This window comes from Theropithecus gelada, chromosome 8 (genome assembly GCF_003255815.1).
Source record: "Theropithecus gelada isolate Dixy chromosome 8, Tgel_1.0, whole genome shotgun sequence".
Lineage (NCBI taxonomy): Eukaryota > Metazoa > Chordata > Mammalia > Primates > Cercopithecidae > Theropithecus > Theropithecus gelada.
The window spans coordinates 24569808-24593535 of NC_037676.1; the positions used below are offsets into that span (position 1 = coordinate 24569808).

Genomic DNA, 23728 nt, shown 5'->3' on the forward strand with positions numbered 1-23728 from the left:
GCTCAGGAGAGAATGTTGAAAACTAATAATATGAATTTTTAAAAAATATTCACAGAGTGTGGACTATTTAGAAATCAGACGGAACTGGGAATGAATTGATGGGTTGGAGTATTTGTGTGTGCGTGTGCTACAGTCTCTGTTTCTGCATTAGGTTGTTCTGTGGGATTCTACATGTTCTTGCCCTTGGGTCAATAAAATGATGGAAAAGGAGGGGGTGCAGAACAGGGGATAAGAGTCTAGTAAGTAACTGCAGTAATAATCACACACCTTTAAAACTTGTTACTACATGTTTGCATCATTTTCATTTTACATCAGGAAGAGAAATCCCTCTCTCTTCCAAAAAAAAGGTCTTAATTTCTACCTCTACTTACAATAAGTTACACGTTTATTTATTTAAATAATTGTAAAACATTTTAAAATTTTTCCCTTTTTTTGTTCATTTTTTTTTTTAGAGATTAAGCTATAAGCAAACACACATACAACATTTCATCATTCAATTCAGGTTGCGTTTTAAGAAAGTCTTCCATGCTGGTACCCTGTTTTGTTCAATTTTTTTCTGCATAAACTAAATTGGTATCTGAAAGGCTTCATAGAAAATAGAAACTTTCAACTTTTTTTTTTCCTACAAAGAAAAACAAATAGTATCCAAAATATTAAGCATTAATTGTTTGCCAATTTTTTCTTAAATATTTTACAAACATAGGAAGGTGGTTTTCATAATGTTCGTAACAAAGAATTGCATTTCTGCTCTTAGCACTGACTACATCAATGACACCTTTTGTCCTTGTCCCCAAGAGGGTCAGTTTGTGTAGCCACCGTCAGAGCTATAGGAGGACGTGGGACCAAGTAAGATGCCGGCTCCTTGCAGACCCAAGGGTGTCCATCGTGTTCATGTGGGGGCACCACTACACCCCCGTAAGAGCTCATAGTGCTTTCTTCATTATTGGTCCATCAGAATAAGTAGTTTTGTGCTATAAGAAAGCAGTTCTTCTTTACATCGGGGGTACAACAAGTCCGGTCATGGCTGCAAGGAAAGAGTGGCACAGGAATGAGACTTGGGGACCTTTTATGTTCAAGGCTATGACACAGAGTGAGGGGCAGGGGATGGGAATGATAGAGTCTGATGCCATTCAAGGACACAGTGCCCTCAGCTGATATGAGGACCGGTTCTCCTAGCAGACAGCCCATTAAAGGCACTGAAGCCTTATGGAATCACTGAAGTACAAGGAAACCTTGATGAAGTTTTGCCTGGTTTTGTTTTATATTAATGGGTTGTATAAATGAGACAACAGATGTAAACATGTAAACTAAACTGTAATATATGCATGATATATTTTTTTATTCGACTAAAATAACTTCCAGATTATACTCCTCCAAATCACTTAGGTGGAACAGGAAAGGAACTTCCAGATGCTGAGCCTATTGATTTACCAGGGCATCGTTGATTACAAATCAAGCTTTTTATCTCCCCTTCACTTCTTTGGTGAGTGCATTTTTTTTTTTTTTTTTAAATTAGCTCATCTTCCTTTGGTGCTCACTGCTCATGTCTGATGCTCATTGCAAATGAATGCTGATTATTGGAATAGAAGACTTCATTTAGTTCCTTAATTCCCACTCTTCTTTTCTGAGGTGGAATCTTGTTCTGTCACCCAGGCTGGAGTGCAGCGGGGCCATCTCGGCTCACTGAAACCTCCCGGGTTCAAGTGATTCTCCTGCCTCAGCCTCCGCCTCCTGAGTAGCTGGGACTATAGGTGCATAGGTGCATGCCACCACGCCTGGCGAATTTTTGTATTTTTAGTAGAGAATGGGGTTTCGCCATGTTGGCCAGGCTGGTCTCGAACTCCTGGCCTCAGGTGATTCACCCACCTAAGCCTCCCAAAATGTTGGGATTACAGGCATGAGCCACCATGCTCAGCCCCCAATTCCTACTCTTCATCACCCTATATAAATGGAGTAATCCAATTCTTTCTCCCTCCATTGGACCAAGAGGATTCAAACAATGCCTCTCTGGGTGGAATCACTTCCCAGGGTTTCCCTAGATGTGGCAAATAAAGCAGCACCAGCACAATGTGGAAAAGTCCCACAGCAAAATGTATTCTGCCAGCCTTGGCTTTCAGAGGATGAGCCCGTGGGATTTTCACATTCTTGGAAAATGGCAGAGTAGTTTCCTTGCATCAGAACCTTTAAAATCACATCTAGAATTTGATCCTTTGCATTTTATTATCTACATTGCATCTAAGGAATTAGTCAATGTAATAGAAGCATTTTGCTGAGTGTTGCTTACTAAGCTTCCAAGCAAATGGCTGAAATTCTCTCTGCTTTTCTCAATGCTTCCATCTCTTTCTCTGCCCCTTTTTTCCACATCAGCTAGTCCTCTCGGGCAAAATTGTCAGCCGTCTATTTCCCTGCCCATACAGCCTTTATTGAATGTTTGTGAGATCTGGATTAAGGTCTTACACAGCTAGCAAAGCCTTAATTATTTTTGCCTGTATTACTATATATTGAATCAATGTAACTTTTCAATAAAGGCGGTTCAATTCTGGACACTCCCCGATGACTTAGAGATATAGCAACCCTAGTAATTATCCCAGAGTGTAGGAGGTTTTTTTTTTTTTTTTTTTCCTGGAGGGAGCTGGAAAAGGAATCAGACACATAGTGTGTAATATTATCTCGACAATCTATACTCATCAACTGGAAGCAGCTGATAAATGAGGTAGAAGGTGGAACCATGCTGTATGTGGAGCTCTCTGGCATGGAATTCTGACTCACATTCTGAACTTCAATTTGTCTACTATATTTAAAACTCCTGACTCGGCACGGTGTCTGATGCCTGTAATCCCAGCTCTTTAGGAGGCTGAGGTGGGAGGATCACTTGAGCCCAGGAGTTCAAGACCAGTCTGAGCAACATGATGAAAACCCATCTCTGCAAAAAATACAAAACTTAGCCAGGCATGGTGGTACATGCCTATAGTCTCAGCTACTCAGGAGGCTGAGGTAAGAGAATCTCTTATTGAGCCCAGGAGGTCAAGGCTGCAGTGAGCCATGATGGCACCACTGTGCTACAACCTGTGTGACAGAGTGAGACCCTGTCTCAAAAAGAAAAATCCTCAACCCCTTCCTTTTCTGCGTGCTCAGAGAGATACCAAAGGGGCTCATGGAACAGCAGAGGTGCTCAAAGAACAAGATCCCCTGAATGACAGAGAAGAACAGATTTGAGATATATCCCTTCCTCCTAGTCCGACATCCAGACTGGGTAGGCTTGATCTCTGCTAGGTGGGGACTCTGACTTTTTGCTTGTAGAAACCATAGCCAACAGACAGAAAGCAATTATCTCCCTTTGAACCAGGTGGAAAGTAGGTATGGGTATAGGGTAAAGATAAGAATTTCACTCTCATTGTCCCTGGAGACACAGTGGGCTGCCAGAGCACAAGCTCTGGAGTCCACATGTCTGGGTTCAAGTCATCAGACTCTTCCTGTGTGGCCTTGGGTAAACTGCTTAACTAAGAATGGTGATAATGGCATGACTTAGACATAATTCTCTTAAGGCACTCAGTTCGGCACCTTGCCTGTAGTGCTCAGGATAGTTAGCAAGCCTCAGAGAGTGTGGGCGGCACATGCCTTTGCAGGCAATGAAGTCTAGAGAAGGGCTCCTCCCCAGCCTGCAATCACCCAGGCACTCAGCCCACATTGTCACCCTCCCACTGTATCTCTGAAGAGATGGAGCTCCCTGCCCAGCAGGCCTCTGAGATCCCAGGATTTTTGTTGTTGTTGTTCAGTGACTGTGCATTAAATGTCAGCTTCATTTCCTCCCTCTCTGTACTCAAGGGAACTTCACAATGCTGGACACTGAGCTTCCACGTACCTGGTCTAAAATGAGGAAGAGCAGAAGGTAAGGTCTCTGAGGGCATCCTTTGTGAACCCTCGCCTCCTCTCAGCCAGGCTGTAGGAAATATCTGTTACCTTGCCTAGTTCTTTACACAAATTAGTCCGCAACAACCTTTGGGGATAGCTGTCGATTTTCTATTTAACAGACTGGGAAACTGAGGCTCTGAGAGGATAAGGGCATGCACAGATTGACACAGCCTGGAAAGAGCTGAACTAGAACTCAACACACGACTGGTGAGATTGTGGCCGGCGCTCTTCCCGTGGCTAATCCTCTTTGAGGTTGTCCTCAGGATTCTGTTATTTCTCCATACCTCACTTGATATTTTCATAGTTTTTTTTGCAATTCCTTTTTAGGCTACTGCCCTAAATCGACAGGTGCTTCTATTTTTCTCCTCCCCAGCCTACTCCAAAATTTTAAAAAGACTACATATGGGCTACGGTGTATACTGCTAAGGTAACTGGTACACCGAAATTTCAAATCACCACTAAAGAATTTATCCATGTAATCAAAAACCATCTGTACCCCCAAAATTAATTTCTTTTTTTAAAAAAACCTATAAAAACTTTTTTTAAAAAAATCTTTTGGAGATGGGGTCTCACTATGTTGCACAGTCTGGGCTCAAGCAATCCTCCTGCCTCAGCCTCCCAAGTACCTGGGACTATAGGTGTGTGCCACCACACCTGGCCCCTTCTTCTTTTAAAGGTTCAAATCACCAGAGGAATGTGGAGGGAACTGAAGGATTCAAATGAGGTTTGGAACTTTGCAATGACTCTAGAAATGAAGCTAGAGCCTAGAGCCTGTGCCTACATGCAGCTCACCAATTCACTGCTCCTATAAACCTATCAGGAACGTGCCGCTCAGCCCGAGCACCCTGAGGGGTGGTGACCAGAAGTTTGTGTGGCTGGGGACCCTGGAGAGGGTCTTCTGTTTCTGCTGCAGCTGCCCTCAGAGGGAACCTCACTAAGACCAAGCAAGGTTTCCTTCCAGCTCTTTGGGCTGACTCAAACCTGACTTCAGTAACACCACAGGAGCCGTGGGCATGCAGCAAGAGGTGGGGTGGGGATGACAGGCCCTGGAGTCTGTAAGAAACTTGTCCTGGCCACACGGTAGGCTGAGAGCTGGGTAAAACAGAAGATCTGAGACAACCAGCTCCACATTGAGAGAGGAGGTGGGGAAAGGGTGACAGGTAGAAGTCAAGTATCCTTTTTTCCTTTAAGTAAAACTGAACCTATGTGTTAAGTGGCCAGGAATGAGGAAAGGGCCGCATCCATCCTGTCTTCCTCCTGTCCAATGCGGAGGAAAGCCTGCACCCCTCCTTGGTCTGTCTCAATCTGCATTTTGCCAGTTAGACTTGCTGGACCTCTACTCGGGTTAAGGTCAATGAATAAAACCAGAGAACTTAAAAAGAAACATCAGCACTGAAGAGGTCACGGGGAAGAGGAAGGAAAGTACAGTGCATATTCAGCTATCGTCTTCATTTCCCTGTCTGGAGATGAAGGCATCATGGAGAAACTCTGGGCACATCCCCTAAGGATGGGATGGAAACCACTGGTCTTTGATGAAAGACGGGGCAGGTGGAGACACTTAGATACAGGCTCAGCCTATTTCTCTATGAATCAGACATCTGGGTGAAAATCCCTGCCAAAAAAATCCATGAAATTTCCAGATATTTCCAGCTACCCACACATTGGGTGGCATATAGACCCAGCTGCTTCGTCTAGTTAGAAGTAAAATAATTTTCAACAATGTTTCTGAGTGCTGGGTTTTCCATTCTGGTTTTGACAGTTTCTCTGTCGAGTCACTTGACTTTCAGAAGACACCACCATTTCCAGTGTTTGGATGGCTCAGGAACCTAACGTACCTCCCAGAGCTCTGCTCAGCCACAAGAGAATGACCTCTCACAGGTGTCCCAAAAGAATTAAGAACCCACACTCCACTCTATCATCAAACCACCAGGCAGATGCCATCCCAAGGACAATGCAGCCCATCCAAAGTTCCCCATAAAGCACTGCTGACCTCACAGCCTTTGATCCATGAGGGGTTAATGAAACCTCTTCCCTTTTTCGTTTTACCCAACCCTACTTGTTGTAAATATTTTCTTGCCAAGACACGAGAGGAGCAGCCTAAAAATAATGTGGGTTGCCGGTGAGCCCCAGTCCTCAGCAGTTTCCAATTTGTTCTTTTGCTGTCGGCTGCCCCCAGTCCATGATGAGATGATTTGATTTTCATATATTCATCACATTTGTGTTATATCATGCCATATTATATTTTAGAACATTGCTCAAAAATGGGTTTGATGGATGGATAATTTTTGTTCTTAGAAACGGTATGTCTTTTCTTTCTATTCTCCACAACCGCCTAATCAGGCACCTGCTATCAATTTGACTTGCATGTAACCAGAATTCTCGGAACTTGTTGGTTGCTCCTGCTGGCTCCTGTCCATGTGTGCCAAGAGGCCATGATGGCAAGCGGATTAGGTAAGCAGAAAGCACCACGTGGTATCCCATGGGGTGACTGGGCAATTTCTGAGAGGTAGCAGAATGGCCCTGTGGACAGCATAGGGCTGGGAAGTCCAGACACTCCTCAATTGTATGTATGGCTCTACCATGGTTAATTCCATTGCCTGCAGAGTTTGCTGATGTCTGTTTTCCCCGATCTTGCTTTTTAAAAAACTTTTATTATTTTTTGAGATGGAGTGAGTTTTGCTCTTGTTGCCCAGGCTGGAGTGCAATGGCGTGATCTCGGCTCACTGCAACCTCCACCTCCCCGGTTCAAGTGATTCCCCTGCCTCAGCCTCTCAAGTAGCTAGGATTACAGGCACCCACAACCACACCCAGCTAATTTTTGTATTTTAAGTAGACACAGGGTTTTACCATGTTGGCCAGGCTGGTCTCAAACTCCTGACCTCCAAGTGATCCGCCTGCTTTAGCCTCCCAAAGTGCTGGGATTACAGGCAAGAGCCACCATGCTTGGCTCCATCTTGCTTTTAGATGGAGCGCTTGCCTGACTGTATAAGCCATTTATATCCCATGATGAGAACAGCAAAGCATCTCTTTGCAGGTAAACAGCTGAGCTATACAACGATGTCCTGTTTGCTCTTACTTTGCCAACCCTATGGTACATTGTGTCATGTATAACCCCAAAATAGAACCCTCGCTTACCTCTGAATCCATTTCCATTGCCGCTGGAGCAGGCAGGTGAAGGGGAGCCTTGGGGCCTGATGACAGGGGCAAAGGCACTCTTCTGTTTGACAGCAGGAAAAACTGAAGAGGAAAATGGGAGGATGGAGGATGTGCTGGAAGACCCGACGGTGGGACTCGATGACATGACTGGAAAGCAAATGCACAATCCTCGTTTAGAAATTAAGATCTTCCTTCAGTTCACATATTTGGCACACCTTTATTGAGAAATTGTTAGTTTCACGGCATTGTTCCGGATTGGAAAAAAAAAAAAAAGTTGAATGTGACAACATTGCCACCCTGTCCAGTGGGAGGAACAGACACATAAAACAACTAATATGGTAATGATGCTATTAGAGGAAGGTACCCAGTGCTTGGGAGAGTCGGGAAGGCAGCTTCAGGAAGTGATGTTGGAACAGGTCTTCATTCACAAGCAGCAGCTTGGCAAGAGAGAAGACTGAGGCCAAACATGCCTGAAAAATCATCATCAAATCTACCCAGCAATGGAAATCACTTTTACACCCTACAAAAAAAGTCCTATTTGGGAGCTATGTGCTTCCCCGGTAACTCCTAAGGCTCCAGAGGTTTGGTCTGTAGAGTTAACATCTTCTCTGAGAGTGCCATCTCTATGGGCCACGTGCTCATTAAATGTAAAAGTTTATTAACATTCAGAAAATTGTCTCCCTCTCCCGTACTTTCAGTGCTCTTGGGAAATATAGCTGCAAGTTGGCCTCCCCGACATAATGTTTAGGAAAAAACACCATTATTAGTGGTATTAACATTAAAATGACTTAAGGGAAGACTAAAGCCAAGTGTTGTAATTTCTAAGAAAAATAAAAGCAATTTACACGATGAAGTACCCCACCTCTTCATGTCAGATACTCTACCAAGTTACATCATGCAAGATGATAATTTTACCTTCTATGTTCAACTTAAGAAAGGGGTAAACTAGAGCACACAAGGGCAAAACTCTTAAATATAGCACCTGATAGTTTTAGGCACTTGTGTTAGTATAATTCCCAGATTCTGAACTGTCCGAGTCACATGACTTGATAAAAGTATTGTTGGAGCCTAATGACCAAGCCCAGCAGTGCTATTTCTTGCTTTGTGTTTTCAATGTACCAATTGTCCTTCAAAGTAAATTTGAAAGTGAGGACATGGGCGAGACTTATGACTGAACAACTAAGTACAAGGTGAATTGAAGGTCAAATGTTCTGATGTCCATGGACGACTCCACCCTCATTTCCCCTCCCTCCCTATAAAAATATATTTTGGGCCGAGTCCACCCAATTGCCTGTATAAACACTTAAATGGCACAAGTCCCATATGATGTCTTTTATCGCTGAACTGAAATCCAAAGACTTCAAAAGGAGAGCTTTCCCTAAAAACTTCTTATCCTTAAAGTAGTCTTGATTTAAGGAGCTATGCATCTGAGTACATCTGTCTTTCCTCAAATATGAATTAAAAGAAAAAAAATTGGAAAGGAGAACAAAGTTCTGGAAGAATCTCATGTAATACTTGAATATGTAAATGAATAAAAACACTGTTGGGTTAATTCACATAAGAAGATAGGACACAGGGTTAAGCATGAGGAGTGGGTCTTATTCGTGGTTCTGAGCAAAATCTCTTCTAGCCTTGGGTTTGGCATTAGTGAAATAGAAAAACAAAAGACAAAAAAGTCCACAAGCAAAAAATCCCCAACTTTTCATTTTCTCTAAGGTACAGAATTAGGGGCCAAAGAAAAGCTGGGACTTAGGGGGCCCGTATTCTACCACGGTCCCCCAAATGGTGTCTACAGCAGCAGAACCTCCTCTCAGACATCATCATTGAAGAGGTTTGTATAATGTGAATTAGGCATTCACACATACTCCATTCCATTTATATTCAGCAAGTGACTCACTAGTACAGATAATTATTTTCTAATAACAGATTTCAACAGAAAGTAGGGCCCATTAGATCAAAAATGGTTCCCTTGCAGTGGCAGCGGAAACACCTCAAGCTTTACTAAGTGACGTGGAGGAATTGTTGCAGAGTTGAGTAAGCACATGTCCGTTTTAAATAGTTCTTACAATTCTGTAAAAATGCCAAAATGCATTCAAATGAATTTAAAATTCAGTGCAACTATAATAAAAATACTGAAAGGAATTTTAATTTGTGCATTTCAGCAAACACAATTACTATGTTTATCTGTTTCAAAAAACAATAACGCTGTAAAAGACAGGAAGTTTTGTTTAAAAACTTTTTTTAAGTAGTAAGAGGCACTTATCTTCATCAGTGAAATCAGCATTGTACTAGCACAGAAATAGGCAGACAAATCTTTACAGCAAAACAGAGTTCAGAAACAGACCTGGGTATAGACGGGAATTAATACTTAATAAAGGTGACATTTCATATTAGTAGGAAAATAAATGCATAGAAAAATACACTAACCATTTGAACACTAAGTTTAGAGTACTTTCTCCTGTTGAACACCAAAATAAATCTAAGTAGATTAAAGAGTTATTTTTAAAAGCAAAATTGTAACAGTGCTAGTGAAGCTATTAGGATGGTTAGAAGTTTACAAGATAGATTTGCCACATAATGAAAAACTTCTGCAACAAACACAAAAAGGCAAATGACAGATTAAGAAAAATATTTGCAATACTTATTTAGATATGCTTATATCCTCAATAGCTCATAAATTTTCCTAATTGGAAAAAGAAAAGCGCCCCAAGGGACACAAAAAAAGAAAATCAGGAATAAAAATGACCAAGAGAGACTCATATAGAAACAATCAAACTGATTCGTAATAAAATGCTAATTAAAACGGTAACAAGATCTTATTTTCCACTTACTAAATAGAAAAAGAAAAAATTAACAGGGCGGGGAAACATATAATTTTCTTTCTTTTCTGAGGGAAGAATTAACCTCTCTGGAGGGTCTTTGGCAATATATATCAAAGTATTTTAAAATGTGCACATCCTTTGACCCACTAATTTAATCTCTAGAAATTAATCCCAAGGAGATAGTCATGACTGTGCCAAAAATAATAGGTCCAAGGGCATTTTTATAATAATGAAAAATTGGAAAATAACTTAAGTGTCCTGCATTAGGGTACATTGTATTTAGTATACAATAGAATGCTATGCCAATATTAAAACTAGTGCTGTAGAATATTTAATCCCATGGAAATATACACCTCTTCAGATGAAAAAAACAAATTGCATAACACATATTAAGCCCCCTTTAATTTTTAGAAATGCAAATAGCAGCAACAGTCTAGAAGGACGTGATATACACCCAAAATTTTAGCAATGGTATCTCTGGCTGATGGGATTATGAATATCCTTAAATGTAGTGCTTTCACTTGTCCATATCGTCAAAATTTTCTACAACAAACTTGTGTTACTTTTAATACATGGTAGGAGAAACCAGTAAAGGTTATTACATTTTAAAAAGGGAAAATCTCGATTTCTTTGGGAAGAAATAAATAATACAATCCTTAGCAATAGACATTAGCATTTACAAATAATTTTAACTTTTCTCTTTCATTTAAGGCTGTACTGCCTATAAACAAAGTTGTCTGTTACTCTAATAACAACCCCACCTATTAAAAAAAAAAAAAAAAGCAAGAGATGAATAAATCCTCACATTCCTGGGAAACACCTGATGATTGTAGTCAACTTTTAAAAGCAAACACCACTCCTCATATCTCTGTTCCCTATTCTTACGATCTGGGTCTGCATCACTGAAGGATTTTATGGCGCCCAGCTTCATATCTGTGACTTTGGTAATTTTACTGCTTTCCTTCCACCCTCTCTTTCATTGATCTTATGGCAAAATCTCATTAGTTGTGCATCAGAGCAGACACTGCAATTTTCAAAATGTATCTATCCATGACTGGAAGACTATCCTTTAAAAATTAACAATGGTTCCCTCTGTGTAGACACAGAATGTGCCATTTTTCTTTCCTCCTTTTTACCTATACGTGCTTTTCAAGTTGTCTGTAATGAGAATACTATTATTTTAATAGGCTTTTGTTTTTCTTTTCTGAAGAAGTAGAAATATATCAGAATTCAAAGAGGTTGTTCTTATGGTGGGAGTATGCGTTCTTTTAAAAACGATTTTTATACGTTCTACATTTTCTGTAGTAATCATTTAATATTTTACAATAGAGAATGTCTTAATATTTGTTTTTGAAACTATAAAACAATTGAACCCCGGAGCATGGTCTCAGGCTCTGAACATGATGTAGGAATCTATGAGGACAGGTTGGATTCCTGCCTGTATGGATTCTGTCCCAAACTCTGCATAGGCTTGGTGGCTATTCTGCTTTGGAAGAAGTGGTCCCTATGGGTATTACAGGCTTGTTAAATAGACAATCTTTTGGGACTGCAGAGAGAACCATTTTAGGAAAGTTGATTGCATGTACTTCCAATTGAGAATTTCTCTGGACATCTATCTCTCTATGGATAGGGGCCAAAGTAAAGACAAGTACGTCTGGCCCAGAAATCTCTGTGAACATGGGGAGTTAAGGAAAAACCACTTTTCTTTGTAAAAGGATTGATTGGCTTGCATAGTCTCAGCTGGAACTCACCGGGCACATATCCTCCTTTGCATTGAGCCATTGCATTTTTTGGAGCTAAGGGGTCTGTCAGCATTTCATTATAACCCCCTATTGTCAGGGGTTTAGAATTCAGCCATAAAAACTTGCACTGAGCTGGAACTTGGCACACTGCTACTGCCAGGAAGTGAAGTTTGTATGTAAAATTGAAAAAACATCTGTTTGGCCATTTTTGAAGTAGTGTGAGAGCAAAAACAGTAAAGATGCAGGTTTCTGATACTCTGCATTGGCTGTCATGCAAGTTAAATGTGACCAAGAAGCTTGGCTCTATTTCTTTCTTAGAGTCTCTGGCAAATATTTGCTCCATGGCATGGCCCAGCCACATCAGATGCATTTTTAAAAAATCATAGAATTGTGTTTTCAGACACAAGCAACTGAATTGACAAAATGTTTTCCCCGGGGCTTTTCTTTTTTTTTGTATTTCCCAGAGATGTAAAGACTTGGCTGGCTAGAAATACAGGTCAGGTGCTATTGTAATGAACTCCACTGGGTAGTCAGTATTTGTGGAGTAGGGGAATTTGATTGTAATGAATGCACTGTTTGGAATTTCATTCCTAGCCTGCAACTCATTCAGACCCTCCCTCCAAAAGTGAAGGTGCAAACCATCACACCAGATTCAATAGGTACAGGGAGGAGGTCTTCTCCAGTCTCTCTCTCTCTCTCCCAGTTGGGCAGGTTGCCTTCCTCTGTTCCCTGCTCTATGTCTACCACTTCATTTTAATGGGTAATTTGAAGATTTGGGGTGTTATTAGTTTTCTGGTGGCAGTGGGCTTGGGTGGTCATGAAAGAACAGAAGGAAGTTGTTCTAGTGGGAGTGGGAAGGGTTTCTCTCTACCAAAGGAATTATTTAGGAAGAAATATTAAGCAATTAACCCCTAACTGTGCATTTTCATTCCTCTTTTTTTTCTCTTCTCCATCCTCTTCACTACCACACTACATACTGTATTATAAAACTGATCATTTTCTATGTACAAAAACAAGTATTATGATTCAACCTTATTCATACCTAAATTATGATTGAATGATATGAAATTGCCACTTCCGTAAATCAAAAGTGGTCAAATAGAGGGAATTTCATATGTTTTAACCTAATATTACACTATAAATACATTAAATAATTCTTACATTATTAATTTAAAAACGTGGTATTCTGAGTGTGATGATGTATTCTAGTCCCCTTTTTACTACTTACTATGAACTTTCAAGTCATTTAATAATTCTTCATCTCTTACAAGGGATAATGATAAAAATGATAGTATCCATGTCACAAGGTTGTCGTGAGGCTCTGACTGGACTCTAGATGTCAACATGCTTTTTAAGCTGTAAAGCGGAATGTAATTGTTAATTCATCTTATTATTGTCACTGTTATAACATTGTTTACACAATGGATCTCTTGCCACTGCATCATTTGTAGGGGTTGTTAAAGATGTGATCTCTTTACCACAGTAGACACCTTCTCCAGGAGAAAGCAAGGGAGAGACCTCTCCAACATCTCAGGAACAGAAATTGCCACCTTTCTTCTGAGCTACTTTAAAAAATAACGTGTGGACATAAAATCTTACAACAAATAGTGTTTCTCTCTTTGCTTTAGCCTCTTGTAAACTCAGAACGAAGTAAACAGACCAAATGGTATTCATGCTGGCCCTGGCATTTTCTAATTTGCTGAACCATATTTGTTTCTTTTAGCTCAGTTTCTTGTTAGAGCCTGTTTTATACTTTCATACTACCTATTTGACTGCAATAATTCCCCCAAACACTTTTTGGACCAAGATAAGGTAGAAACAAATCAAGCAATCATTTATTTCTCCAGACTAACTGTTATCTAATGAACTTGGGCCACCTGACAAGACACAACATAGAACTCATGTCTTTGCAGTAACAAGATTTTCATCATACTAGGAGAACTGACCTCTACTACCGTTAGCTGCTTGGTACTATGTCTTTATCCTGCCGTGTAGTGTAGAGTGTATGCATCGAACTGATAATGCAGAAATAGCTCATAGGTGTGTCTCCCCAGGGAACCAAAAGTCCAAAGACTGTGAAAGGCAGTTTCTGTGACATGTCAATGTGACGTGGCTATGTGCTGCCCTTGACATGTCCTTGCTCTTGGCACAAGGGAACCACATGGGGAAAAAAGAGGGCAAGGTGCAGAGAATTGCAACAAGACCCAGCATTTCAAGAACACTCTACTCAATCACTTCAGCCTCTCCATGTCATCTTGTCCCCTGGCCTAAAGTATTCCCTAGGTAGGTTTGAAAAATGCACTCTCTCAGGCTCCTGGGACCATTGTGTAACTTCCCGGCATACCTCCCAAAGCAACCCAAATGGGGTTTTCACAACTTCCCAGAGCAGGGACTTTGCTGCTAGACCACAGATTAAGACGAAGAAGTTCTGTCTCAATATATCACATGATTGCACACAGTCAACTTCCATCTCTCTGGAGGTAGTGAAGGGAGGGGAAAACCAGGTTGCAAAGTCAAAAAGAAGCATGGTGCGATATACAAAATAACTCAAAGTCATCAGGACTATGCCTAAATTATTACCCTGCTCTATTCTAGCTATGTGATCTTGATTAAGTCAGAAAACTGCAGCAAAGCCAACTTCCTTGTCTATAACATGAAGATAAAGTTCTTATCAGGAAGTTCTTATGGGGATTAAAGATTACATCTGAAAGTGCCTAAGAGTACACATATTGTTAACAGAAATGGAATCTTAATTCCTTGCTCCCACTTAACACAGGCCACACATGCTCTTTCTCTATAAAAAGGGAATTGTTTCAATCCTTGTCTTTCCCCAAAAGGCCTTGAGTAGCCACGTGAGCCAAAGTCCAGCTAAGGGAAAAGAATGAAAGACAGGAAGGACGCTTAATCAGGAAACTAGGCTGCTCCCCGACGACTTAGGAAGATTTACAAATGCAACTTTCTCCCAAAAGGCCGAATAGTAAAACCCAGAGACCAAAAAGCATGGAGAGCCGGAGGTATAGAGAGGTCACTTACTTCCATAAGGAGAGCCGGTGGGTGAGCCATTTAGAAATCCTGGTGATCCTGGAACACCCAGGTTGGCCATGGGGACATTGCTGTAACCATTCATACTGTTGCTGGAGGTACTGTAATTAGACTGTTGAGGCGTGGAGCTGGAAGAGTATCCCCGCGGAGAGATGCTGCTTGTGTTGCGGATGTACCCTTGGCAACAAAGAAAAATTCCAGGTAAATCAACAGGCGTGCATGGTCAGGCCACATGTGGCTAGCACAGGTCTGCGTTGGCCCCAGGCTATAGAATGCCACCAGGTGCCCTGGGCAGTTGTGGGAAGTGTGCAGTCCATCTTCAGTTTTTGTTTGTTTGGTTCGGTTTTTTTTTGTTTGTTTGTTTTTGAGATAGAGTCTTACTCTGTCACCCAGACTGGAGTACAGTGGCGCCATCTCAGCTCACTGCAACCTCTACTGCCCAGATTCAAGTGATTCTCCTGCCTCAGCCTCCTGATAGCTGGGATTACAGGCAACCTCCCATCGCGCCCAGCTAATTTTTGTATTTTTAGTAAAGACAGGGTTTCACCATGTTGGCCAAGCTGCTCTTGAACTCCTGACCTCATGATCCACCTGCCTTGGCCTCCCAAAGTGCTGGGATTACAGGTGTGAGCCAGTGTGCCCGGCCCATCTTCAGCCTTTTATACCTTCCTCTCTCTTCCCCATCTATGCAAGGCCATGCCCTTGCTACTCCCCTTCATTCAAACCTGCACTCAGCACCTCCAGCTCACACCAAGGAGCAAATGGCTAATGGCAGTGTGGAGTTCCCTCTCCCAAATCATACTTCATATGACACTGGAGTCCAGTGAGATATGATTGGTGTCACTGAGAAAAGCATTCTGTGGTCAAGTTAGGCTGGGTAGATGTTATGCACTGTAGCCATTTCTTGATGATTCATATACAGAAGGCCTAGAGAATAAACAAACTGGTTTAACTTTGCTAGCTTAAGTGTTTACCAAATTTAACATGCCATAGCATCTTTTGGTGAGGCCTGGAGGGGAAAGGTATCTTAACCTGTCTGGGGCCACTTGTATTCTATGGAACACAGTTTTAGAAATGTTAGTTCAAAGTTGTTGCCATGCCCTAGGTGCAAGTGGGGGTCAATTTCATTCAAAAAGTGTTGATGAGTTCCCCTAAAATGTGCTATTCTTTGACCTAGGACTTTGGGGCATCAGCAGTGAGTGTGGGGGACCCAGCCTATGCCTGGAACAGGGGAAGGAGTGAGAAACCACAGCTCAGAAACGTCTCATGTGTCCTGGAATAAACCACTTTGGATTACTGTCTCTCAAACTATTTAGGAAACAATCCAAATTTGTTACCAAATGAAAAACAATTTGACATTTGGTCTATGGGCCTCATGTCTACAAAAACAAAAGTAATAATATGCCCTGTCTTTTTTTTTTTTTTTTTTTTTTTTTTTTTTTTTTTTTTTTTTTTTTTTGAGACAGGATCTCACTCCGTTGCCCTGGGTGGAGTGCAGTGGCAGTCATGGCTCACCACAGCTTCAACTTCCTGGACTCAATCTATCCTCCCACCTCAGCCTCCCAAATAGCAGGGACTACAGGTGAGCACTACCACACCTGCCTAATTTTCGTATTTTTTGTAGTCACAGGGTTTCACCATGCTGCCCAGGCTAGTCTCAAACTCCTGAGCTCAAGCATTCTGCCCATCTCAGCCTCCTAAACTGCTGGGATTAGAAGTGTGAGCCACCACACCCGGCTCACCTACTCTTTTGTAAGAACTCACCCTGGGCAAAAAAATGAGGAATTCTCTTCCAATAAATAAAATTAGAAAAAAAAACTCTCCCAATGTTAAGGACCTCATTAGGAACGTTTACTCCTTTTAAAAATGATTTGTGACAGATTCTGACTTAGCACTTTAATAATCAATCTCAATGCAAAGATCTTTGCATGGTCTGCTTTACATGTAAAAGCACAGTTGTCTTTATATTTGTTTGTTGTTATATATATGAGATCATACAAAATAGAAGTTACCAAATAAAACCAAGCCATTCACTCTTGGCTACCAGGAAGAGAAATTTGGGTATCATAAATGATAATGGCAATAATCAGCTTCTTTCCAGTATTCAATCTGATCATCACAATAACAGAAGCATAAATTTCTTTTCAATTAATACCTGTAAACCTATTTTCTATAAGCCCAAACCTTTCCAAATTGATAATACTCAATCCTTTTTTTTTTTTTTTTGAGACAGGGTCTCACTCTGTTGCCCAGGCTGGAGTGCACTGTCACACTGCACATGTACTCACAGGCAGCTTCGGCTCATGTGCAGTGTGCCAGCTCACCCCACTATTCACTGCAGCCTCGACTTCCCAGGCTCACGTGATCCTCCCACATAGCTGGGACTACATCTGCCCACCACACCTGACTATTTTTTATAGAGATGGGTTTTCACTATGTTGCCCAGGCTGGTCTCAAACTCCAGGGCTCAAGCAATCTACCTGCCTCAGCCTCCCAAAGTGCAGGGATTACAGATGTGAGCCACTACACCCGGTAGTAATACTCAATCTTCTCCTTAAATATTTCCAGACATTCTACCTGGTACCTAAGAAGCTCAAACTCTAATAATGTACCATCTATAATCTTGCTTGTATTGCCTATCTGCAGACGCACTCTGTTGGACCATTATGACTCAACCTCTGACTCCATCTACTCCAGCAGAACTTTTAAAATTAGACATATTTGGATTTTGACTCTAAGAAAGGTGGTACCTTGATTATTTCCTTGTGTTGACTCTGAGATGCTAACCCCAAGCTGGCTGCCATAGGAGTTGATTCCCATCATGCCGCTGTGTGCTGGGGAGCTGGAGAGGGCTGGAAGCTGGCTGGGATTCCTGGGGACGCTGTAGAGGGCTTCAGCAATGTCTGCGGCTCGCTTCAAAATGATGTCCTACAAAACAGCAGATTAATGTGAGCATTCTATCCAGCATAAAGTGCAACACTCACGAAAAGGTAGGATGTGAGTATCTCACCTGGTTATTGTGTGGTGTGCCATAAAGAGCTTCCACTAGATCTGCAGCTCTTTTCAACAGCATTTCCTGGAAAACAAGTGAGGGTGGGGTATTGTCAAAGGCAAAATCCAAAATGGCAAACAAAAGAAAATTATAGGCAAAAATGAGAAATCCACACATCCCTCCCAAAATGTAAGTAATTAGTCAAGAGGTCCTATATTTGGTTTGACAAGTAAAATACAATTATACATATAAATCTCTCTATAAATACCTATCTATCTGAAATTTGCCTCTATAAATGATTGTGTTACCAAAACAAAAACCAACCCAATTGAGAGTGAAGTTGATTAAAATTAATAATGTCGTAGAAGTTCTACTAAATGCTACTTTCAGCCCATTCTGTTTTAAAAATCTGGGTCTCTAATTAACTAAATATTCTTAAAATGATTGATGGATTTGAGTTTAGCTCCTTGCCAAGGAGTTGTCCAGAGTACTGAAATGATCTTGGCAATGCCTTCTGCAAAATTTTATTCTAATAAAGATGAATTCTTTCAATAATATTTCCCCCTGTACATTTTAACCAGAGAGAATTAGTAATCACGAATCCCTTTCCTCTCATTTTGCCTTTTCCACCTCCTGTTTTTTACAGCGTTTTAAATTGCTATTAACCTACTTTCCAGATATCATCTAATTTAATGGTGGGGCTAGGGATTTTTCCAGGAGGAAAATAAAGGTGTGATGTAGAAGCAACTGTGGTGCTTAAATTTTATTCACAGTATGGAAAAGAGAACACGGCATTTTATAATTTGTATGTTTAAAGTGCAAATATAAATGTGAAAATTTAATAGTTTCTCATCAGCTAAATGACAACTAATAAATTGATGTACTTTTTAAATAAAGCCAACAACATGGGCCAAATTCATAAAGTAATTTTCATAAGGAAGTTCACTTGAAGGTGATGTATTTCATAGTAATTTTATACAGAAGCAATTTTCTCCTCATTAGATACCTACGTACATAGTAGGCCCTCAATGATTAATACTGATTGGGGATTAATGGGTCCCTGAAATTATGGGTAAACAGAAACATTTAAATACAAAGGAGTGGAAGCTAATACTTTTTTTTTTTTTTTTTTTAATGAGGCGGAGTCTCACTCTGTCGCCCAGGCTGGAGTGCAGTGGCGCTATCTCGGCTCACTGCAAGCTCCGCCTCCCGGGTTCACGCCGTTCTCCTGCCTCTGCCTCCCGAGTAGCTGGAACTACAGGCGCCCGCCACCACGCCCGGCTAGTTTTTTTGTATTTTTAGTAGAGATGGGGTTTCACCGTGTTAGCCAGGATGGTCTTGATCTCCTGACCTCGTGATCTGCCCGCCTCAGCCTCCCAAAGTGCTGGGATTACAGGCGTGAGCCACCGTGCCTGGCCGCCAAAGCTTATATTTTTAACCAATTATGCAGATATTTATTTTCAGAAAGTTGGCAATGTTTTTAAAACTGAATACTCCTGTTGTGTATCTATTTTATCGGCCCAAATGTTCAGATTTCATATTTCGTCAGAGATAAATACGACCGTAATATATTTCAGAGTTAGCAGATATTTTATGTGCATCTTGTATCTAAAGCTTAGCTAAATTTCAAGGCCTAATTAATTTTAATGGGATGTAAATGCCTGCATTTGTCTAAGTTTGCTGAAATTCTACACAAATGGCTTCACATGTCCATTTCCAAAGCACATTACCTTAGCTAATCTCTCAGGATCTCCAGGGTGCCTAGGGATGACCTTCTGCAGTCTCTGGAAGCCATAGTCTATGGTGGGTTCATTTAATGCTGAAAGAGAAAAAATCCTCTCTCTGAGTTTGTATCCTGGCCATGAAGCAAACCTTCTAATTAATTCTTCCACAGGTAATAAGAAGGTTCTGGATGCATAATGGATGTAATCAGGGTTTTTGCTATCAACATTGGTTAATTCACATGTAAATTTGGAATTTATAGTACTTTTATATTTTTCTATTAGAATAACATTTCAAAATTTCAGATTACAATTATCATTTCTGCTTTAAGTGTACATAAACTTCTCTGCTCCCTATAAAATTAAAAATGGCACAAGCAACCATATCTCAATTTCTTATGAAGATAATAAACTACTTTTATATTATTTTCCTTTCTTTCCTTTGTCTCTTTCCTAAGTAGGACTGTATTGACTATTCTTCTAAATATCTTCTAAATATTCTTCTAAATATTTTTCTTAACCAGTCTCTTATTTACATTTATACATATATAAACCTTCTATGAGCTTATTCTCATAAAACCTGTTTTATGCATAATATGCTTCCAGTTTTCAATTCTATTTAATTACACCCACATCTGGTAAATGTCAGCCACTCCACGCCACCCCACCCCACCCCATGAATACTGCAAATTTTATTTCACCACTATGTTCCCATTAAGACAGGGCCTGGCACACAGTAGGCACTTAGTGTCAGTAATTATAAAACGAGTGAGTGAATGAATTAATGAATGGCATACTTTAGCATTTCCACTACTCTAGAGTTTTCACGTGCTGCTTTTATTCTTTCTCCTTCTTCTTCCCTTTCATTTATTTTTTAAAAGTTTCTTGTTTAAATGTCATGGTTTTAAAATTAATGCATGATTAAAGAAAAAGATACAAAGAATAACATAATAATCACCTGCATTGCTGTTATCATCAATAAACACAGTAATGTGTATTTCCTCTTTAATCTTGTTTTTTCATATATATTTTATATATATGTTGCTATTATTCTATGAAAACAATGCCTTTTTTAAAAAAAACTATTAAAACATTAAATATAGAAGTAAAAAATTACCGTAAACCCACTTAAGAGATGAGCTGGATTAACATTTTTTGCTTACATAACCTACTTTTCATTCACTTAACAATATATCGTAAACTTTCCCTGGGACGATGAACTATTCTTTTATAACATTATTTTAAATTCCTGCATATTTTTCTATGACATGCTCTATAATTTATTTAAATGGCTTCCTAATATTGGGCAATTAATGTGATCCTAATTTCTCACTATTATAAATATCAGAGCAATAATTATCCTTTGTGCATAACTTTCATTATTTCAATTGGAAAATTCCAAGAATTAGAATTACTGGACCAAAAATTATGATTTATATTTCAGGCCTTTCAGACATTCAGTCAAATCACTCCTCAGAAGAGTGCATGAGTTTATTCTCCCTCCAGCAATGCGTGTGCTCATTTTAACTTACATTTTTTTACTCACCAGTGAGGCTGAAGAATTTTTTCATATATTTGCTGATGTTAATTTCTTCTTTTATAAACTGCATGTTAATACTTTCTGCACTCTTCTTTCACTTGTAAAAATACTTTATATGTTGAGATTTTTCATACTGTGGCATCATGTTGCAATATCACATCCCAATTTGTCCTTAAGTATTTTATGTATAGAAAGACCACCTCTACTGCAAGAACTGGTAGGTACACACAAACGCACAGACACGCACAAATGTATATGTACACACATATGTATACATATATGAATGCTTACATTGTTTAACTTATCTGGATTTTACTTTGTCATGTAATGTTAAGAATTTACCTTTGCCACAATTTAACTATTTCACAATTTATTGAACGGTTTCTATACATATATTCTGTTTTATTGATCTATTCTGGGTAAAAATCACACTATTGTGGTTGTAATACATATTTAATATTTGATAGTGTAAGTGTCCTTCCACAAATACACAGTCTTTAAAAACTACATTTTCTCAACTATTCTGTTTTGTTTGTTTGTTTGTTTGTTTTGAGACAGAGTCTCACTCTGTCACCCAGGCTGGAGTGCAATGGTGCAATCTCGGCTCACAGCAACCTCTGCCTGCTGAGTTCAAGCGATTCTCCTGCCTCAGCCTCTTGAAGAGCTGGGATTACAGGCATGTGCCACCATGCCCAGCTAATATTTTTTTTTTTTTTTTTTTTTGCATTTTTAGTAGAGGCAGGGTTTCACCATGTTGATCAGGCTGGTTCTGAACTCCTGACCTCATGATGCGCCCGCCTCAGCCTCACAAAATGCTGGGATTACAGACGTGAGCCACCACACCTGGCCTTCTCAATTATTCTTATCCATTTATTCTTTCCAGATTCACCTTAGGGAAATTTCCAAAACAATTTCAGTTGCATTAAACCTACAGCTAGAGAGAAAACGGATGGCTTTGCAATAGCAACACTCCACCTTCTTTAGATCCCTCAGTAAACTGTGTACTGCTCATCATGTAGGTGCTAAGTGTTTTCTTTACCATTTTAATTTTTTGCTATGTATTCCATTTTGTTTTTACTGTGAATATGGCTGTTCATTAATCATACTGTCCAAGAGTTTTATTAGAGTCTAGAAACACTTTTATGTTTTATACATTTGTGCAGGAAGTCCATGCCATAGAGATGAAGACAATCAACTTTAGAGTTGAGTAGATCTAGCATCTGAATTCCAGCTCCACAATGTATGTGAGCAGTTTAAAATCCATCTTATGGGTTGGCTTCAGAATCAAAACCATTTCTATAATGTCCCCAGCGTGGTGCTTGGCATATAAAATATCATTTTTTTTTTCTTTTGAGACAGGTTTTCACCCTGTTGCTCAGGCTGGTCTCGAACTCCTGGGCTCAAGCAATAGTCCGCCTTGGCCTCCCAAAGTGCTGGGATTACAGACGTGAGCCACTGCGCCTGGCCTATAAAAGATCTTAACCAAAGGTAAGTGTTATTTTGTAGCCCAAACCTCTGACAGATACCACTTTTTTTTTATTGCTTCTCTTAGGCCTGTACATTCATATCATCTACTTACAGTGATCATTTTGTCTCCTTTTGATAGATGTATTGATCCCATTTAGTTCTCTTAATCCTATTCTTGTGTTGGCTAAAACTTCCCAAACAGTGCCCCAAAATGAGGATAAAGTTGGATATTCTTGTTTTTCTCTGAATGGGAATGACATATTTTACTAGCAAATGTGGTGTTGGCTATTTGAGATAGATATTATTTATCATGGTTCAATAAGGGTTATCAGGACTTCTTGGAGTTTTAGAAAATCACAATCACATGAATTTTCTCCTTTGGCCAAATTTATATATATATATAAGAGAGATATATATAAAATATATAAGACATATATATGACATATATATTATATATGACATATATAATATATGACATATATAATATATGACATATATAATATATATGACATATATAATATATATAAGACATACAGATATAGAATTTTTTTTTTTTTTTCCTGAGATGAAATCTTGTTCTGTTGCCCAGGCTGGAGTGCAATGGCATGATCTCAGCTCACTGCAACCTCCACCTCCCAGGTTCAAGCTATTCTTCTGTCTCAGCCTTTCTAGTAGCTAGGATTACAGGCACGCAGCACCATGCCTGGCTAATTTTTGTATTTTTAGTAGAGATGGGGTTTCACCATATTGGCCAGGCTGGTCACGAACCCCTGACCTCAAGTGATCCACCCATCATGGCCTCCCAAAGTGCTAGGATTACAGACATGAGCTACCATGCCTGGCCTATATTTTATATTTTCTAATATTTCAAAATTAAACATTAATTCATGGATGTAATGTATCATTTTCTTGGTATATATCTAAATTCAGATATAACCATTAATACCAGATTCAACCATTAATACCAGATTAATATTTCCTTAACACAACTGGCACAAGGATTAAATCAATTAAGTTCATAAGAACAGTGCCTGGCACTTGGTGAGCAAGCAGGTGTCAGTTATTGTCCATATTAATAACTAGGATTGTGTGTATGGCTCTGTCCAACTTATGATTTTTATTTTATACCGGTTTTGAAAACTATATTGAGAAGTTTTCTATATTTTATCCTATGCTCTATAAATCTTACATAGCATGGATAGCAGCTCTTTGCTAAACACTTGAAAGAACCATAGTAACATTGTTCATACTAAGGTCACCAATAGCATTTTAGCCAAACCAACAGGAACTTTTCCATTCTTATCTTAACCCCGAGTTAACATTTGACATCACTC

At 39.8% G+C, this 23728-nt stretch overlaps 1 protein-coding gene across 5 annotated transcripts in view; it reads right to left on the bottom strand.

The window, feature by feature from the left end:
* Positions 1 to 367: 367 nt before the first annotated feature.
* Positions 368 to 23728, bottom strand: part of EBF2 (early B cell factor 2) — a 202295-nt gene continuing 178934 nt past the window's right edge. For 3 of the 5 annotated variants that reach the window (XM_025394007.1, XM_025394005.1, XM_025394004.1), the window contains 6 exons: positions 19397 to 19485; positions 17685 to 17750; positions 17425 to 17602; positions 14666 to 14851; positions 7048 to 7215; positions 368 to 1024 (listed from right to left, as the gene is read on the bottom strand). In XM_025394007.1, the coding sequence (XP_025249792.1) occupies positions 993 to 1024; positions 7048 to 7215; positions 14666 to 14851; positions 17425 to 17602; positions 17685 to 17750; positions 19397 to 19485 (719 nt within the window). In that variant the 3' untranslated portion in view covers positions 368 to 992. Of the gene's footprint in view, positions 1025 to 7047; positions 7216 to 14665; positions 14852 to 16416; positions 16420 to 17424; positions 17603 to 17684; positions 17751 to 19396; positions 19486 to 23728 lie in introns of all 5 variants that reach the window. The other 2 variants (XM_025394006.1, XM_025394008.1) reach the window with 2 other exon arrangements.